Source organism: Dysidea avara, chromosome 1, assembly GCF_963678975.1.
Source record: "Dysidea avara chromosome 1, odDysAvar1.4, whole genome shotgun sequence".
Taxonomy (NCBI): Eukaryota; Metazoa; Porifera; class Demospongiae; order Dictyoceratida; family Dysideidae; genus Dysidea; species Dysidea avara.
In genome coordinates, this window is record NC_089272.1 from 1,279,163 (window position 1) to 1,298,652 (window position 19,490).

At 37.9% G+C, this 19,490-nt stretch overlaps 2 protein-coding genes across 2 annotated transcripts in view; one reads left to right on the top strand and one right to left on the bottom strand.

Annotated features, from left to right (window-relative positions):
- The window catches only part of LOC136252321 (uncharacterized), a 300,257-nt gene that overhangs the window by 38,151 nt on the left and 242,616 nt on the right, over positions 1-19,490 (bottom strand). The window lies entirely within an intron of this gene.
- Positions 8-12,883, top strand: LOC136252245 (uncharacterized). Its single transcript, XM_066044648.1, has 16 exons — positions 8-439; positions 2,670-2,801; positions 2,862-2,936; positions 2,998-3,063; positions 3,403-3,462; positions 3,967-4,634; positions 4,882-5,037; positions 5,583-5,820; positions 9,436-9,522; positions 10,513-10,683; positions 10,735-10,779; positions 11,157-11,213; positions 11,270-11,302; positions 11,366-11,431; positions 12,362-12,622; positions 12,673-12,883. The coding sequence occupies exons 1-16, from the start codon at positions 106-108 to the stop codon at positions 12,708-12,710; spliced, it is 2,487 nt and encodes an 828-aa protein (XP_065900720.1). The 5' UTR covers positions 8-105; the 3' UTR covers positions 12,711-12,883.

Consider the following 19,490-nt stretch of genomic DNA (forward strand, 5'->3'; position numbering starts at 1 on the left):
ATCACTAGGGGGATTCCCTTAGATATCCCCGTCATTTCCGGAATAGTTTATAAAACACACCGAGATCAATCAGGTAGTGAGTCACTGCGATCTTGTGCTATCACAATGGGAACTGATGATAGTGGAATCGATGAAATGAAGGAGAGGATTCTAGTGGACCTGTCACCCTACTTGTGTAGAAGTCTAGGGGATCCGTCCCGCTATATACCTTACCTAATGGCCCGCGATATAAACCTACTGGACGCTACAGATAAAGACATGATCAAGGCGGAACAGACCAGCCAGAGAAAGAAGGAAGTGTTTGTAGAGATTTTAAAGAGAAAGGGTGCGTGTGCATTTGACGGGTTTGTTGACGTACTGCTAGAGGTTCGCGATGAGAGCCACATCGCGAGGAAACTACAACAGGCGCTTAAAAATGAGCAGGAGAACGCGCGATCATGTAAGTATTATGTATACCTCAATGTTGAGTGTGTTCAATGGATGAATGGTGGACTAAACAAGGGAGCAAGAATGTTGGGGGAGGGACCAAAGATAGAGATACGTTTCTTATGGAATCCTTCTACCATAATAGATAGTGTCTCAGTATCTATACTTCTACTGCAACCAACTTCTACATCTTGCACTGATCATGTGAGTCATGAGTCCCACACTCGGTCCCACATGCACGTGAACAGTCCAGAATTGAGAAAAGCAAAACTCTTCACAATGGTGTATGTAGTGTATCACTTTCCAGTCAGATTGGTTGTCCACAAAGTCCAAAGCAGGTGTTACAATGATAGTTAGTTGAATACCGTCAACTTCTTTCGTGCACATGATTCTTTTGTGATCAGCCTAACATCAACTGTAGTTGCAGTTGAAGCAACTAATAATAAGCTCCTCTAGGCTGGACATTCATCACATATTACTGATATTAAATTATTAGATGTACATGACTGTACTCCATTGAATTTAGCTAGGTGGAGGGTGGCAGGCTAATAATTATAAGTCTAGTATAGATTATTAATTATTTATTGTTAATCAGCAGGACCCTCCAGGGGTATAATGCTGATGTGCAATTACATGTGTACAATTTCAATTAGTTACTTAACTATATAAGTATGTACAATTACGACAAGTTACTTAATTATATACATATGTACAATTACAATAATAAACTATAAAAATATATACAATTACGATAAGTTACTTAACCATATACATAAAAGGGGCTAATTTTTGCTTAAATTCTTCAACACAGTCCGTCTCAATAATCTCATCATCTAATCTATTCCATTCTGGTACAGTTCTTGGGAGGAAGGAATATTTATATACATCAATTCTTGGTTGGTAAGGTACTAGTTTAAAATTGTGTGAGTGTCGGGTCCGTAATACAGTAGATTTAAATGGGAGGTAACAGTTTGGTATAATTAATAAATCATGTAGTACTTTATAAAGTAAAACTAGTCTAGCTGATTTGCGACGTTCTTGTAGTGTAGGCCATTGCAAGTTTTCAAGGATGTTAGTGATGCTGTCTCTATTATTTCGTCTCCATGGTTGACCTGTGACAAAACGAGCAGCTCTATGTTGGACCATCTCTACTTATTTATGTTGGTTTGGTGATATGGATCCCATATTGATGAACAATACTCTAAAATAGGCAAGACAAATTGTTTATATGCTAGCTCACGTAGATGGCTAGGACAATGCTGAAGATTTCGTCGCAAAAAACCAACAGCTCTGTTTGCCTTATTGCAGATGTAATCTATATGTGGTTTCCATGAAAGTCTGTGATGCAACTTTACTCCAAGATACAAATGTTGTTCTGTAACTGCCAGTGAGGTGCCATTCATTACATACGAAAATAAACTTTTGTTATGGTGATTAGAAATTTGCATTATCTTACATTTGCTGATGTTAAAAGCCATTTGCCATTTATCTGCCCACTTTGACAGTATTGTCAAGTCTTGTTGGAGTGTTTGATGGTCTGTTGAACTGTGAATAACTTTGTATATTAAACAATCATCTGCAAAGAGTTTCATTTGGCTACTGATACCCTAGATATACTATGACAGTTGATCCTTCACTCTAAACGAATAGTTTCAAAAGCTGGGATCATTGCAGTGTTGAGTAAATAAGCGACAAATAAAGTATTTCGTATTGCTTGTGATCAGCAAAGATTATACATTTGGCAATGCATGGGACAGCTAATATCATGGGACAGCTAATATCATGGGACAGCTAATATTGGTATCCTTGCTTTTGTTTTTCTGTACCTAAATCAGGGATTGCAGATATAGAACATAATTTTAATTTTCCTAGTGAGACAACTAATGATCCATAGGACAACCAAACAACTAACACACACAACACTTCACTCCTAACACATAGGGGAGTGGTTTAATATCAGTTGTACTGTCATTATTGTTTTGTTTAGTAGTTCTACAGCAGCCATATTTATCTAGATATTCACTGCATTATGTTGCTTCGTATTCATCCCATGAGATAAATTACTTTCCCCACTAATGACTGAAACACTGTACAATTACATGTGAACTTGTGGAGGGGGTACTAACTCTTTTTGCTATATTAACATCCTCACAATTATGTACCCAATTCATACCTTGTTCCTACTACACAGTTAATATCACACTTTACTCACTACATTACTGTAACATGTTGTGTTCTACTAGTACACATTCAGAGTGGTCTACAATACATCAGAGATGTAGTAGGGGACAAGTTTAGTGAGGAAGACATCACTGATATATTAGACAAGTGTAACATGGATGGAGAGGCTGCTCTGTGTAAACTACTGGAGAATGGTAAGAACTTAGTGTATACGTACACCCTTTACTGGTAATGTTGTATGTACTTGTGTTTAGCTACTACTACATCACAACCTCCTCCTAGTGAGCCACAAGCTCCTAATGGATATAGGGAAACTGATAGTTCGCACAGTAAGTGTAAAGTAATAGTGGTAGCTTGTACTGTACTAGTGGTCTGTTATCATGTATGTAGGCTTACTTACTCCAAGAACATCATACCTGCCTAATATCACCAGTAAACAGCAACAGCTATCACCAGGTAATGTTACAGTATGCATACCATAGTAATGTGTTGTGTGGTGTAGTGACACCCATAAATACTGTGAGACTGTAAATAAAGTATTGCATGACAAGATGATGTCATGAAGTCCACCTTAGAGCCCACTCGACATGGTCACTATAATGAAGTGGTCTTATTAATGAGGTCATGAAGTTATGTTCAGGACCTACTTGATATGGTCACTATATTGAGGGGCATCTCCATATCAGCTCTTTTAGTTTGTGAATCAGAGAAGCATGTGTATGTGTACATGTAGCTATGTGTAACTTCCAGAGGATATATACACAATAGTGACATGTGTATTCCTTTACTTCTTAGCAACACCCACTACTAAACCATCATCTCCTGTGCTGACTAGACCAGTGGAGAGAAAATTGTGTAAGAGACAAGTGTTAACTTAATAATCACAGCTGACAAGTGAAGGGGAATTTTTTTGTAACCTGAAACTAATCACTCATTACTATGTTAGTAATGATGATATCATATCACTTTCTGTTGAAACTGCTGACTGTCCTGTTAGGTCACTGTAACTGCATGACTGATCACATAATACTATCAACAATATGACTTGCCCTAGCCATATATTAACTGTGAACTTTACACCATTGATAAATAAGTGTTATGATTGTCACCTCAATAAGCTCAGTGAGTGCTCCCTTCTTTCCATACATAGCCTAATGTTGTTGTAGTAGTGGTAATAGTATATGGTAAGCAACTAGTGTGATGATACTTGTGGTTTAATTGAAATAACACAGATGCAGCTTTAAGCTATAGTGCTAATTTATAGCAGAATAATTGTGACCAAGTAAAGCCCCACCAACAATAGAACGCTATATGCATATAGCATGTACTGTATATAATTATGTGAGTGTGTTTTAACAGGTAAAGCAGATATCTACACACCAACTACTACTACTTCTACTACTACACAACCTCCAACACTTCCATCATCCACCACACGTACCACCAGCACATCTGATAAAACCGCTTGTCCATTTGCTGCTCCTCACTGGAACACTACAATACTATCACGACAGTTTGATCATAATGGTGGAACACTGACCATTGAAGAACATGACATCACCATTGTAATCCCTCAACTTGCTATTTCTCAAGGAGACACAGTTGAAGTACAAGCAGCTGCTGCAGTATTAGCTCCCTACCTGCTACCAGCTGGTTATGATCCTGTCAGTGTGTTTGTGTGGGTGGGAGGTAACTATGCATTAAAGAAAATGATCAAAGTGATTGTACCACATTGTGCTGCAGTGGGTGATGATGGTACCACCCAACTAACTGTCCTCACTGCTACTGGTAGTGATAGTAAACTAACAGTACAACAAGTTGATGACAACCATCAGTGTAGGATAGGTGATCTGGAGTGTCATTATTACACTGATCAATTGTGTTCATTATGTGTAGCAAGGAGACGATCATTTTACCCCATTAGAACAAGACTATCAGTATTGTGTTGTATTTCTAAAGATTACACAACTGCCGATCAGTCGACACTAGAGTTATCATTGTGTTGTGACTTGAAGTATTGTTTGAAGGTATGAGCAGTATTTAAAGCAGTCAGAAGATATGTGTGTATATTGAAATAACCTAAAAGCTCTTATTCTCAATAATTGCCAGTGGGAATGTCCCCTATCTATTGATGTACTTCAACAAAATTAAAATAATCTTTGTGCACTTAAGTCCTCCTTCATTGCTTCCTCCGCCTCCCCTGCACTGTTATGGTATCTGTATGATCAATGTTGCAAAGTAGGCATGTAAAACCGTACATTCTTCTTTTTCTAGAGAGCTAAGAAATATTACAAAAGGAGCAAGTCATTTGAGAAGCCTTGCCTGTACCAGTGGCTTGCTGTAATTGATCACAATAAACAACAGAAGTTCAGACTGTCATGTCCGACTAACCTTACTGGATGGGTTATTAACAGCCTACAATCTACAAAAGTTAGTAATCAATTCACAGTGTGTTATAGATACAATGTGCATAGCTGCAATAATGTTACAAAAAGTACCTGTATGTATGCATTAAACAAACATACATCTAACTTCTGCATTCCATGTCATACGTCAGTCCGACAATTCCTATACATAATATGAATGCAGTTTTTGAAATGATAGGCTGCAGTAAAATCTGAAACTTTCAAAGGCCGTTGCTGGTCACATACAGCACATGGTAGTAGTACTGGCTTGAGCTACACTCCATTGCAAACCACATTAAGCTGGTAGCTAGAATGCACAACTTGGGTTGTTCATGTAAGGGCACAAAAAGCGTGCACTAATGAGCTATTTTAGGTAAAGTTTGGCCAGTTATACTTACTGAGTAGCATGTAGCAATATATTAAGCCAGTTACCAGTGCTAGTACACATATATCACTAATTTAAATGTATAACAAGTCAATTAAATAATGCATTGTATATTGTTAGTTTGTATGTAATGTATGCCAGGCCCTAGATGAAACTTTCCATGGTAATGTTATGGTATGTTACAGATTGATGTAAAGGATATGGGATTTCCCCAATCTATATCAGATGTTAGTGCTTTACACAAAGCACAGACAACTCCGTTTCCATCACGATTTGTAGTTTCTTTGATTCGCCAATCACAATATGACGATCTTGCTGCAGAGCTTAAGATATGCTTAGAGAACAATGGAGCAGTGGTCACTAGTAATTGTTTGAAGTTGCCAGTTACCATTGGAAAGTTGAAGAGCAGAGCTAAACCAACAGGTATATTGTGAGTATCATGCATTGTTATGTGGCTAAGTAGCTTCAAGCTAACACAGCAAAAATAGTGTTCCAATACTACCTATTCTAACCCCGTCTTTATCCATTATTGAAACAACTGTTTTAAAAAACTCCCTATAACGAGACAAAATGAACCTCAAATCTATAAATGACTCTAATGTTATTCACTATTGGGGGCTGTGGTCTGTTGTTATTTGAGCCAAGGTAGAATTTGTGGATTGTTAGTTCCAACACCTAATCATAGACGGAATAAACAGGTATGGTATTAGTACTAGTAATAGCATGGGTAGCAGTGAAATTTGGAATAAATATCACGAGTGTTGTATTGGAAATTTACCATTTCCAATACAACAAGAGTGGTATTTATCCCATTGATGTAGTGATGGATATTTATTCTATAATGTTCAATACTGGCTGCATCATAAATTGTCTGCCACATATATGCACATAAGTGTAAGACATGCGTCAAGGGAAGGAACGGCTGCTGCCAGTTGTACAGGACATGATCCCACAACAAAATGCATTCTCCCATACTAATAGCATTTGCTCATTTGTGTTTGCCCATTACACAAACCTACTTGCAGAGAACATTTGTGAAGGTATGGGTTACTGCTTAATTCGACAGTTGGAGACATGGTGGACAATTTCCATTTTAATTTTATGTGAAAGGTAACACACAAAGCCATTGACACACTAATCCATGAATTGACACCTTTACACTGCAACCAAAAACAAATGATACACAAAGGAGGACAAAGTTAAGTCCATGATGCATGCAGTATTTGTACCTGCTGAAAGGCACGCGTCAGGCTGAATTGATATCTAAAAGTGAAAAATGAAGCCTGTAGCATCAGCCATTATTGAGTTATTGTTATCGGTTACGTTCAGTGACAGTTAGTTACCCAGTCAGTCAACTGATATAAATTCCACTCAGTCTTTCACACCAATGTGTTTCATGTTGTGCTGAAGGCACTTATATGTTTGATTATATACTAACTAATACTGTCAAGGCCCAGACAAGGTATCAAGTGATTTGATTTTTTTGTGGAAGTGTAAACCTTCATACAGTACTGCCATACTACACAGGAGCATAGGAAGGGGTTTTCCACAGGTTTCAGGGAGCACTACTTAAGCTTCTAAGTTTACAGACACATCATTAGTCTGGCAACACAATGTACAATATCCAGTGCAACACACTGTAAAAACTTACATGAAGTATCTACAGAGAAGACACAAGAACCCTCTTGAAAATTTTGTTTTAACGATCAAGATACTCTAATAGAGCAGTCAAGTATAGTATAGTTGAACATTGATATGTGACTGGGATTTAGTAAGACCAACAATATGGGTGCAAGAGCCAAAAGTGAGATAACACCAGCGTAAAGTTGCTGCACTATTAGGCTAACAATTCCACATCTAACATGTCTTCAACTTGTCAGGTCTGCCTTGTTTTCTGGCCACCTGTTATAACCATGCCAGACATCTGTCCTGGTCTGTGAACACCAAGGAAGTGCTGTAGAGGGTTCAAAAGTTCGGGACAGTGAAGTAGGGAGCTGAATGTGTGATGTATGTCTGTTTTGTGAGATATCAGCTTATTTCCTGCCTCTGACTGGCTGTTTGGTGGCCTAGTGCTTTCGATTACCATCCCTGTCCATTTTGTAGTCTAGTGGATCCATTATTATTATTATGAAAACTTCAATGTTGATAATGATGTGGAGGATTGATTTTAGGGATTTTCAGTTTCATTGGAAAAAGAATTATTTCTAGATCAAACATTGTAACATAAAAGACGTGTTTGCTTATACTGCAGATAGACTATAAGGTTCCACCGATACAGAAAAATACCTACCGATCTGATACCAATACCTAGCAGTGAATTTTCACTGATACAGATACCGATACCGATAATTGCCATACAATTTACACAGCTCTCAAGTTAGCTATGTGTGACTGCTCTATTAGGATATTTTATTGTGTATTGACTGTTCTATTAGAGTATTTCGATGCAAACATAGCAAGGCCAACAATTGTAAATGCCTTGTTTCCCATCCTAGTCAGACAAAAAATACCATGCGGGCGGGCGGGTGGGCGGCTATTATTTATTATATTGTTAAAATCTATTATTTAATATCAAGAATATTAAAGGGAGCCCGTTAACTCCAAATTGCTTTTTTCTCTTAAATTCAGGAGAGCTAGATTCAAGGTTAGCAGTAATTTGAAAGATTTACTAAGATTCAAACCTCTTAAAGGTTAGATTTGAAGTGTTGCAGTGTTTCCTGAGCAGCCAGAAAGGCATTTATGTTTAGAGCTGCTGGGTTTGCCATGCTTGTGGTGACACATGCTACGTATATAGAGTACTGTACTTACTAGCCTGACTCTATACCATCAACTTCAACAGTACGAATTTTTACTCATTACAGTACTAAGCTAATAACAGATTGAGAATGGGACTTGTTTTCAAGTTTGCCAATGGCTACTTGAAGGATTCACTGCTAGTATTAGGCCAGATGCCATGCACTAAATAACATAACAAACTCACATCAGAGTCCACCTATCCAATAACCTAGTCTTCATCCCAATAACACGACCACACAATCGAACTCCCTGCCAGTGTTAATATTCAGGTCACGTGACTATCAAATGCATGCATGCGGCTCTAAAATTACCATGTGGGTGGGTGACAGGAAACTAGGAATCTACAATTGGTGGCCTAAACAACAGTTGCTCAATGTTTAACAAAGCAATTCTGCACCTTTTATGCTAGAATAATACTTGACACTATTTCCAACTTGTTATACCTCATGTTTTGCTAGCATAGCATTTATGATGATAGTTATGATTATGATGGTTGGCGCGAGTGGCTATTAATCAGTATCGGAATACCTAAATAACCAATACCGATTGATACCAAAAGCCAAGTGATAAAAAGAGGAGGTCTATCTTAGTGTTCCATCAGTTCTGATACGATACCGATCCGATTATAGGTGGAACACTAAGATAGACCTCCTCTTTTTATCACTTGGTGTACAAGATATATCTTCAATAGATTTAGAAAATATTTATGTTGTGAATCATTGTAGTTTTATTAGTGGATTCATGTCTATAGCATAACACCACTAGTTTTCCCTAGTGGCTATGCAAATACAGGTACTATATTGATTCACCACATTAATGTAGCTATTGATATATTCATACGTGAAATATACAGTAGCAACTTGTTGGATTTTGAAGGTCGGAGACTGTTCTCACAGCCCAGAGCACTACTCCTGTTTGAATAATCCAGACTATAGTCTTGCCAAACTTTCAGCATTTACACTATATGGGAGTATATGTACAAGTTTATAAGAATACATTATAGGGCTGGGCGTCAACTTGATATTATTGTTAAACAGCGATAATTATATTAATAATGCAATGCTTATGCTTCCATATTTTCATGGAACTGTGTTAATATCATGATATCCATATTATCAAGGTATTTTGCAGTAAAGATTGACAGGTGGTTTTTTTGCCATGATATTTAGCAATACGGCCCAGCCCAGCCCAGCCCTAGTGTTCACAATAGTACATGTGATAAACAAGTGATTACCTCTACAGTTAAATCATCATCAACTACACAGTCCACACCTCCAGTAGTCACTCCTCCATCATCCAATAACAACAACATCACCACGGATGTGACTGGTGAGTTGGTACCATGATGTGTGTACTTAGCTCAACAATAACAAGTACAAGAAGTTTGATGAGGGATAATAAGAAAGGGAGGTCGCCTACACCTGAAAATATACTGGTGGACATTTAATCTCATCCACTAGCATATTATATATATTTTCAGATGTAATCGGTAACCTCCCTTGTTTCACCACTTATTATGTATGTCTGTGATCCCTAATCAAACTTTCCAAATTTTTCCTTGTACTTGTTTGTTTACATAAATTATTTTGTAACATTTATTATGACTGGTGAACCAGTGCATACTGCATCAAAAAAGAATGGCGCCATAATTAATGTTTTAGTCTGAATGCACTCTCCAACTGTCAATTACTGGAATAGTGAAGTGGCCTTAATGCTTCGTTTTCAGCTATGTTCAGTATTACAATTGAAGAATAGTACAAGAAGCACCTCTGATCATGAAATCAACCCAATCACTACGGAAAATCTGTTACAAATGTAGGGAAACCATCACGCACTACCACAAATTGACACCCAGCGAGACACACAGAAGGACACAGGTAAGTCCATGATATGTACATTGTATGCATTGCGGTATGCCAAAAGGCACCTTTCGGGCTGAAGAAATGTCTAACAGTGAACAAAATTGAGTACATAGCCTTAGCCGTTATCGAGTTACGCTTGCATCAGGCAAACAGCCAGTTAGACAGTCAGTAGAAACTTCTGTATATATATTTTAATTCTGTAGCAACTTTAAGTGCAAACCTCCATAATCCCTAATATATAGTACTACTGTACTGTATGATAAATAATTATTGTAGTAATCAATCAATCAGACAAAGTTAAATCCCCAGCATCCTGTAAAGTTGGTACCATAGCTGTATTTTATATCCATAGCTGTATTTTATATGTACACCTAGATAGTTTGTGAGACTGTGGTTTGTGGTTTTTTTGCAATAATTTGCTACAGTGACATTACCACCTACTCATACCATATTGCAGATGGGTCCAGTATGACACCAGCTACCGTACATTCTGTTGTATCATCCAATGCCTGCTCAACCAGTTTACCTAGTTTTACCAGCAGAACCAGTTCAACCGGTAGAACTAGTACAGCCATTACTACTACCAAGAATGTCACTGCAACTAAACCAACTGCTGCAGTAGCTTCAGGTATATACCATGTCTTGAGAGTGACTGTATGTACTATTGTGTACTGGGTAGCTGACAATAATCTGGTGACTGATAACACTAGGAAAGATACTATGGGTAAGTTGTGGATATTGGATGTGTATGCATAATAATAAATAGTCCACAAGATTTTAAAGTGTTTATCAGAATCATATTTCGGGATATCTGGCTACAGCCATTTCAGCCCTACTGCTTACTCAGCAGTGCCAAGTTCAACTGTTTAATAATATGCAAATATTTCACCCATTGTATTCAATTGTAAATTTAAGAGCTTGTGTGTTTGTGTCGGGTTTTTGTAAATCTGGTCGCAATTATTGAAATTCCATGATTTGATTTAGATGAAGAGTTTGAATACTTACAAATGGGACTACATGCTTTTGTACCTGATAGCCTATTGTGTATGTATGGGATGTTTGTCAGGTATTTTAATAGTTGTACATCTTCCACACATACAGGTACAGTGGTTGATACTGTATTGGACAAAATAACTACTTCTTCAGCAGCTAGTACAGGTAATGGTGAGATATCAAACTGTTTCAAATAAATATTATCATTTGGTATTATATAGGACCAATTCATGTGAACTTCATGTGGGTACAAGGTATGGATAACATTGTACATTGTTGTGATTGTTGTATATACCACATGTACTTGTCTTCATCAGGTACCCAAATAGCTATTAACAGCAATCCTGCTAACCAGCATAATATTGAGAACAGTAGGAGATCCAGTAAGTAAACTGTCTTGATATAATTCAAGCTTTTGTACAAATATCTGCATACAGCTGCTGACAATTTGAAATCCACTAAAAATATTGTAATTAAAAAATTCTTCTCGGGCATGTTGTGCTATACAGCACCTTTGCTAATTGGCTAGACTATTCCACTAATTATAATCAAAATCATCATAATTATTATGCTATCTGCTATTCACCTTGATTTCAGAAAACAAACCGTCTTTACCGTCAATATATCCATTTGCTTAGCCTCCACTGGAAATCTTTAACATTTGATGTTCTTAAGATGCTGCAGTTCCTAGTTTTTTCTAGGATTGATTATGCTTTACCTGTGTGGGGTCCTCCTCTTAACCAGTTACAGCTAGCACATCTACAAAGAATGCAGAACAGATGCATCCATGTTACTAAATGTTCTAGGAAATACAATCATGTTTCGAACTATTGTCAACATTTAAACTGGTTGCCTGCATGTGTCTGATCAAATTAAGCTTAAATCTACTTGTACCATGTTTCACTACTTTCATAGTAACAGTAAGCCATGTTTGGTTCTTGATCCACCAATCCTATTTGGACCACAACATAGTTATAACACACGTTGCAAGGACAGCTTTACTAATCTGCAAACTTGCAATCTCTCAAGCATCAAATAAAATATTTTGGTCATCTGCCATTACTTGGTGGAATTCTTTCACTGCTGTAACACCTGTTACTTACAACCATAATGAATTTTGTATCCTCTGCCAAGGACTTTTACCTAAAGTAATTATTTGCTAGCTATTTAGTTTTGTATGTGTTTTGTATTGTGTATATTGGTGTGCTGTATATGTGTGTGTGCTCTGGTAGGGAAGAACAGCTATTGCCGACTACCATGACTATACAGTAAATCACATATATCAAATATAAATCAATATATTTGTATTCTAGATTCTCTTCAACGTTATGCCAATGACATCACTACAATGGTGGACGTGGACACTATTGTATCACCAATGATGAAATATGGCCTATTAACACTTGATCAACAACAACAGCTAACAAGTTTACACGTCACTACTACTAAGAAACAACAGACTCTGTGTGGTATAGTGTTAGCACTTGGTGAGGTTCATGTTGACAAGTTCTTACAATGTCTATCAGAGACCAGTAGCTATGAACCTCACAATACTCTAGTGAAGAAGATAAAATGTGAGTATAATATACTAATGTGGTGATCATGTGATGTTTGTTGTGTGCAGGTGACATGATGAGAAACACAAGTCATTCAGATGTTTAGATCATTTCAATTGATGTGTAGTATGTAATGAGCAGAAACCAGCATAATCTAATTTGTGTATGAAGACAATGTTCTCATGTTGTTTTGTTGTGTACACAGGGTGTGATACTCATTAATAATGACAGTTTAATAAAAATAACAGATTGAATAACTGACACACTAAAAGTATGCACAACAGTAAAATCTGTATACAAAGTCACATGCGCACTGTACATACATACATGTAATGTGTAGAGACCACAACACCATCATTGTATGTGCATGGATTACTGTTAGCCAAATGCTTTTAAAAGGCTAGTACTGTCAAACAAGTATGTCCAATATGAGTGTGATTATAGGGGGAAAGCTGTAGCCCCTGCAACTATATGGAGGGATTCCCCCTAAAATTACCTCTAATTGTACAGTAGCTAATTTTATGGCTATGTAACTACACAAATGCTTTATCTATTATACTTGCAATCAACTAGATAAACATCAAGCACGATACTGTAATGGCTAGGGCAGTCATCTATGTACAGTCAAGCTATAGTATTCTAGTAACTGTAAAATCACACAGATGTTCTCTTGAGAGGGCATGCCCCAATTGTCCCCAGACTGCCGTTTGCATGCCAAGACTTGTGCTATCAGCAAAATTAAAGATATTGAAAGTACATGATTCGTCATGGGTGCACTATAAATACTGCGGTATGCCTGTACTGTTCTTCATTAATGTAATGCTGGGTAAAAAGTTAATTAAACATAAAGCTGAAAACAAAGCATAATGCATTTTTCAGCAATTATTAGTAGTTGGCCATGGGGGACGCATTCAAATAAAATCACAAAGTCTGGTACCATTCTTTCTTTTGATGCAGGACAGTTTGTATGCGGCAGTCATATATATTGCAGAGATTATTATACTAGTAGCTAGTAAAACAAGAGAGGTTGTGTATATGGTATACCTGAACATAATTGCAAGTGGACATTAAATTTTGACTTCATTCAGGGATGTACTGTATATATCTTCAGTTGAAGGCAACTTCTAGATACTCAGCTAGGTACTTTTCATGTTCAGCCTATGATCCCTAATGAAACTTAAGGTTCCTATAATTATATAACTAAATTAAGATCCTATTTTTGTGTCAAATCTGTCAATAATACAAGTGTTACAGCTTCCTTACCTTTATCTAGGCATGACTTAAAAATAGACACATGCAAAAATACCCATTTAGTGAATAGTTAAAAAGAGATGATAGATGGTGACTTGCTGCATTTAATGACTACACATTTTGTAATGTTGAAAGACATTTGCCAGATTTCAGCCCATTGAGATGTACAGTCTAGATCTGATTGTAGTTGATGTGCATCAGTTTCTGTGCATGCGAATTACTCTGTATAGTAAATAGCGAGCTACAGTCGTTAGCAAATAAAGAGATGTAATGGAGATATACATGGTCTGAAATGTTGTTAATAGCTATAAATTAAAAAAACCATTAATTTCTGTTCTGCATGGAACACAGAATTCCAGCAGGTAGAGAACACTCATGATCACCATCCACTACTATTTGTTGTGTTCTCTGAGTCAGCGATGTTTCTATCCATTGATAAATTATATCAATTCCATAATGATGAAGGTTTTTGCATGAGTTTTTATGAGGCACTCTAGATCTATCAAAAGCCTTAGCAAAAACTATAATGTTATTATATCAACCTGGAGATGATTGTCTTAAGCATATACAGACCCATATGCATGTACATATGTGATGAACCAGTGAAACAAGTTGTGTTTGGCACGAGTGGCCAGATCTCAATCAGTTATAATACTGTCACTACGGAGATGTTCCATAATAGAATGAAATATGATATACATACTCGAGTGTTTCAGATGTTAACAATATAGGCCTGTAGTTGGAGGGGTCATTATGTACACCTTTTTAAATAGTATCAACGCACGCACGCACGCACGCACGCACGCACGCACGCACGCACGCACGCACGCACGCACGCACGCACGCACGCACGCACGCACGCACGCACGCACGCACGCACGCACGCACGCACGCACGCACGCACGCACGCACGCACGCACGCACGCACGCACGCACGCACGCACGCACGCACGCACGCACGCACGCACGCACGCACGCACGCACACATTACAACAACGCCAAGACACAGTACAGCACAATGATTAGTCCAACAGATCAGTAATGTCCCATGATGTTGAGGATCTGACATTGAAGATCCTATACAAACAAGATATAGCAACTTTTGCTGCTTGCTGAAGGATGCCATGGATAGAATGTTTTGATTGATGGAACACTTCTGACAATTTTGCTACTGTTGCTGGCATAAAATGACCTAAACAGCCAACTTCAACCATCACAAGCTCAACGGATAGAGATGTACATTTAAGATCATGTAGTAGTGGACCAAGGGGTCCACAACTCCGAAAAATCCTGTATGAGATTGCAATTTTTAAAGATTTCAAGCAATTATGGCAAGATTTCAGAATCTTAGATATCCGGAATAATAGCATCATGTGATACGGAAATACGTGTGCGGAATTCTTTCTCGAGTTCTCTGCAAACTTGTGGGGTTGCTGGCCGTAGCATACGTGATGCTAAAAATACGGAAGTATACAGGAAATGAAAGTAGATACAAGACTTATGGAACCTGTTACATTTTGTTCACCAGGATATATTTAATTTAGTGTCAAAAGCAGCGCTAAGGAAAATTTTGGATTCTGCTTCGCAGAAGTGTATTACAGCATCTCAAAGAATATTTATGGCTAGGGATTGTCGTGAGTGGTTTCCTGCTTCCCCAGACTGACTCTTTAGTTAGTAAATGTATATGCATGTATACTTACTTATTTATTTATGATTACTGGGCAGTCAGCACAGCTGGTGTGCCCAGGAAAAAAGGGAATCACAGTATTAGGTACAATTATATACTAACTAATGTGGTGTTGATTGTTTGTAAAGTGTGATATTAAGTTAGTTGTAAACTCATCATAGTTTGTCATCTCCATAATAAATACAGGCAGTTCATTCCATTCTTTGATTGATCTTGAGTAAAATGATTGTTGATAAGATGTTGTTGATGGTGTGGGCAGGATAAAATGCAAGGGATGATAGTGTCTTGTTTGTCTCTCTACAGATTGATAATATGGGGGAATTGATAGGGATATGTCTTGATGGAGGATTTTGTGGAGCAGTTGCAGTCTAGATATCTTTCGTCGTGTCCGTAGGGTAGGCCAGGATAGTTGATTTAATATTTGTGTCACGGAGCTAGTTCTGTTGTAATCACTGATGACCCACCTGGCTGCTCTACACTGGATTTTTTCCAATTTGTCTACATCAACATTATAACAGGGGTCCCAAACAACTGAGGCAAACTCCATTTGGGGTCTTACCATGGTAAGATATGCTTGTGCTTTTACTTCTCTTGAACAATCACTCAGATTACGCTTTATAAAATTTAAAGTATTAGATGCTTTCTTAGCTATGTTTGATATGTGTGACGACCATGACAATGTCTTATTCAACATGATCCCCAGGTAGAGATGCTGGTCAGTTTCTTTTAGGAAAGAATTATTAAGTGTATAGTGATGAACTATTGGTGTTAGGGATCTGCTACATCGAATTAGTGCACATTTTGTAACATTTAGTCTAAGCTGCCATATTTTGACCCAATGCAAGATTTGATCTAAGTCTTGTTGGAGAATGATGGTGTCTTCTGGAGAGTTAATAACTCTGTACAAAAGACAGTCGTCTGCAAATATTCGTAAAAGCGACTTTATGTTGGTGGTGATGTCATTTATGTACAACAGGAACATAAGAGGACCGAGGACTGTGCCCTGAGGGACACCAGATGTTACAGCTACTGAGCTAGATGTTATACCATCAAGAAGGATTTGCTGGGTGCGGTTGGAAAGCCATGCCTTAATCCAGTTATAAGTGTCATTCTGAATTCCATAAAAATGAAGTTTGGTAAGGAGTCGTTGATGGGGAACAGTATCGAAAGCTTTAGCAAAGTCAAGAAGGATTACATCAACTTGCTTCCGGTGATCGAGGGCATATGATATGTCTTCTGTTAGTGTTAGTAACTGGGTGACACAGGAATGATTTGCTCGGAACCCATGTTGATTCTCTATGAGAATAATGTTGTTGTTTAAGTGATTCATGATGTTGTGATATATGATGTGCTCAAGGACTTTGGAGCAAATAGATGTCAGAGAGATGGGCCTATAGTTAGAAGCATCATCACATCTTCCTTTTTTGTGAACTGGACATATGTTGGCTGTAAGCCAGTCTTTAGGTAAAATACCTGTTGTGAATGATTTGGTGAATATCACTTTTAGCACTGGAGAGATTTCTTCAGCACAGTTTTTAAGAATATAGGGAGGAATACAATCAGGACCACTTGCTTTATTTACTTGAAGATTACAGAGTGCTTGCTGTATTCCATTTAAGGAGAATGTGATATCAGACATGATGGGAAATGAATTTCCAGTATCAGAAGATGTGGCCATTGTTGGAATATTGTCGATATCTTCATGAGTAAAAACTGACTTAAACTGTTTGTTGAGTGCTTCAGCCTTGCTTAAGGTATCTGTGTGGGGAGACCCATCAATCATGATTGTGGAGATTGCATTAGTGTCTTTTCTTTTTGCTTTTATATACTTCCAGAATTGTCTTTTGTTCCCACCAAAGGAGTTGTCAAATAGTCTTCCATAGTAATTATTGTGGGCATCTTTTAACTTTACATTAATCAAATTCTTCATTCTTTTATAAGCATTCCAGTCATCTTGCCTATTATTCTTCTTAGCAGCGTTATATAGACGTTTTCTAGTTTTCATATCCTTTTTAATCTCATGGTTAATCCAAGGTAGACTCTTGTTAGATTGAACTGTTCTATGTGGTACATGTTTGTCTATGCATTCATGAATAGCGTCTTTAAATTCCGACCACATTGTATCAATGGATTTGGAAGTTGAGTCACTTTGTAGGAAATAGTTCGCAAAATTCTGTAGGTCCCTTTTAATATTGGTGAGATCACATCTATGGTATAATGCTACCTTGTGTGGAAGCTTGTGTATGGCTGATTTATGTGTTACTGAGAGTTGAAACTGAATAGCATCATGATCAGAGATTCCTGGAACTACATTTAAATTATGAATATTGTTATTGTTAGATAAGACCAAGTCTAATATGTGACTGGATCTACGAAAACCGTTCTTATCGCCCAAGACAGGAAGTTTGATTTTTTCACACAAACACAAAGCTTAATGAATGCACTATCAAGTTTCACTGCCACAGTCGACCAGAGTAAAGTGGTCTGCTTTTGCTGGCTGCTTTCCTGGAGCACAGTGGCGAGCCGTACGAGTGGTCTGGGGTCTTGATGGAGCCCTGGCCGACCAGGAGATGGCTGTGTGTGGCTGTGCGTGGCTGTGTGTGGCTGTGCAGCTCTGTGGTGTTGGACAATGACCTGTGCTGTAAATTTCCTTTCATTTTAGCCAGTTCTGAGCCCTGAATGGCCTATAACTTGGCCTAATTCATCCTAGCACGTCTCTTTTCAATTTTTGAACACCATCTTGCCCACCTTCCAGGCCTCCGCCTCCCACCCCTTCTGGAGCTCGCCTGATACAGACAACCTCGGTTTAAAAACTATCTAAAATGGCGGGAAACTTAGCTGTTGACTACTTCTTCAGTGGATGATCAGGAAGGTAAGAAATTGTTGTGAAACGTGTGAAAATTTGGTATGCGTAGCTACCACCATTGGCCAGCTACAACACACAGAATATTTAAAACCGACGTTTCTCGATACTTTTAAATGGGCGATAAGAACGGTTTTCCCAGAGACAGTCACATATGTTGTTCTGGCGGGTGGGTTCAGTGACATACTGCTCTAAACTAGCATCATTCAGTGGTCTCAAGAAATACATTATTAAGTTCACTGCCATAAGTTGGATTAGGGTTTAGTAGACCATAACCATCTGACCACACAATACTAGGAAAATTAAAGTCGCCCATAAGTAAAATTGATGGTATGTTGAGTGACTTTTCTACTAATTTGTTTAGAGATATCTGAAGTTGTAAAATAGGATTTAAATTGTTGTCAGGTGAACGATAATATGAACAAACATAGATAGGTTGTGTATTAGGAATTGATACCTTAGCCCAAACTAGCTCTGCATTAGTATTTAGTTCACATTCTTCTGAAACATTAAATTGCCTTTTCACAGCAATGAAGACCCCCCCAGCTCCCTCAACCCGATCCTTTCTTATTACAATGTACAAATCAGGAAAAATTTCTGAGGAGTAATAGGACTGGTTAAAGTGGGATTCACAGCCACAGATGATGTCAGGGTTGGATTCATCAATCAGTGCTAGAAGGCAAGCCTTCTTACTTGAGCTTCTGAGGCTGCAACAGTTTAAACTAAGACATTTAAGATTATTACATTGAGTTTTAGTGGATATTGAGACACGTTGACTAATGGAATTGTAATTGTTGTCATTATTGTTGTGACTAGGGATTGATTCTGTAGGGGTAAAATCATCAGGACAATAATATCTTTTATCAGAATTTTGTCATTGGGAATCAGTGGAAGTAGTGTCCATAGTTTGGGATGGCTCAGGCTGAGATGTATTTGTACTTGTAGCGTCAGAGGAAAGAGGAGCAAGCTGGCTGAGTTGGTTAAACTTTGAATTGGTGACTATGCCATGCTTTATGTTTTGTACTCCCTTGCCATGCCCACCCAGGTGTTTTTAACCAACCCTGTCTGGTGGTCGCATGTGACCG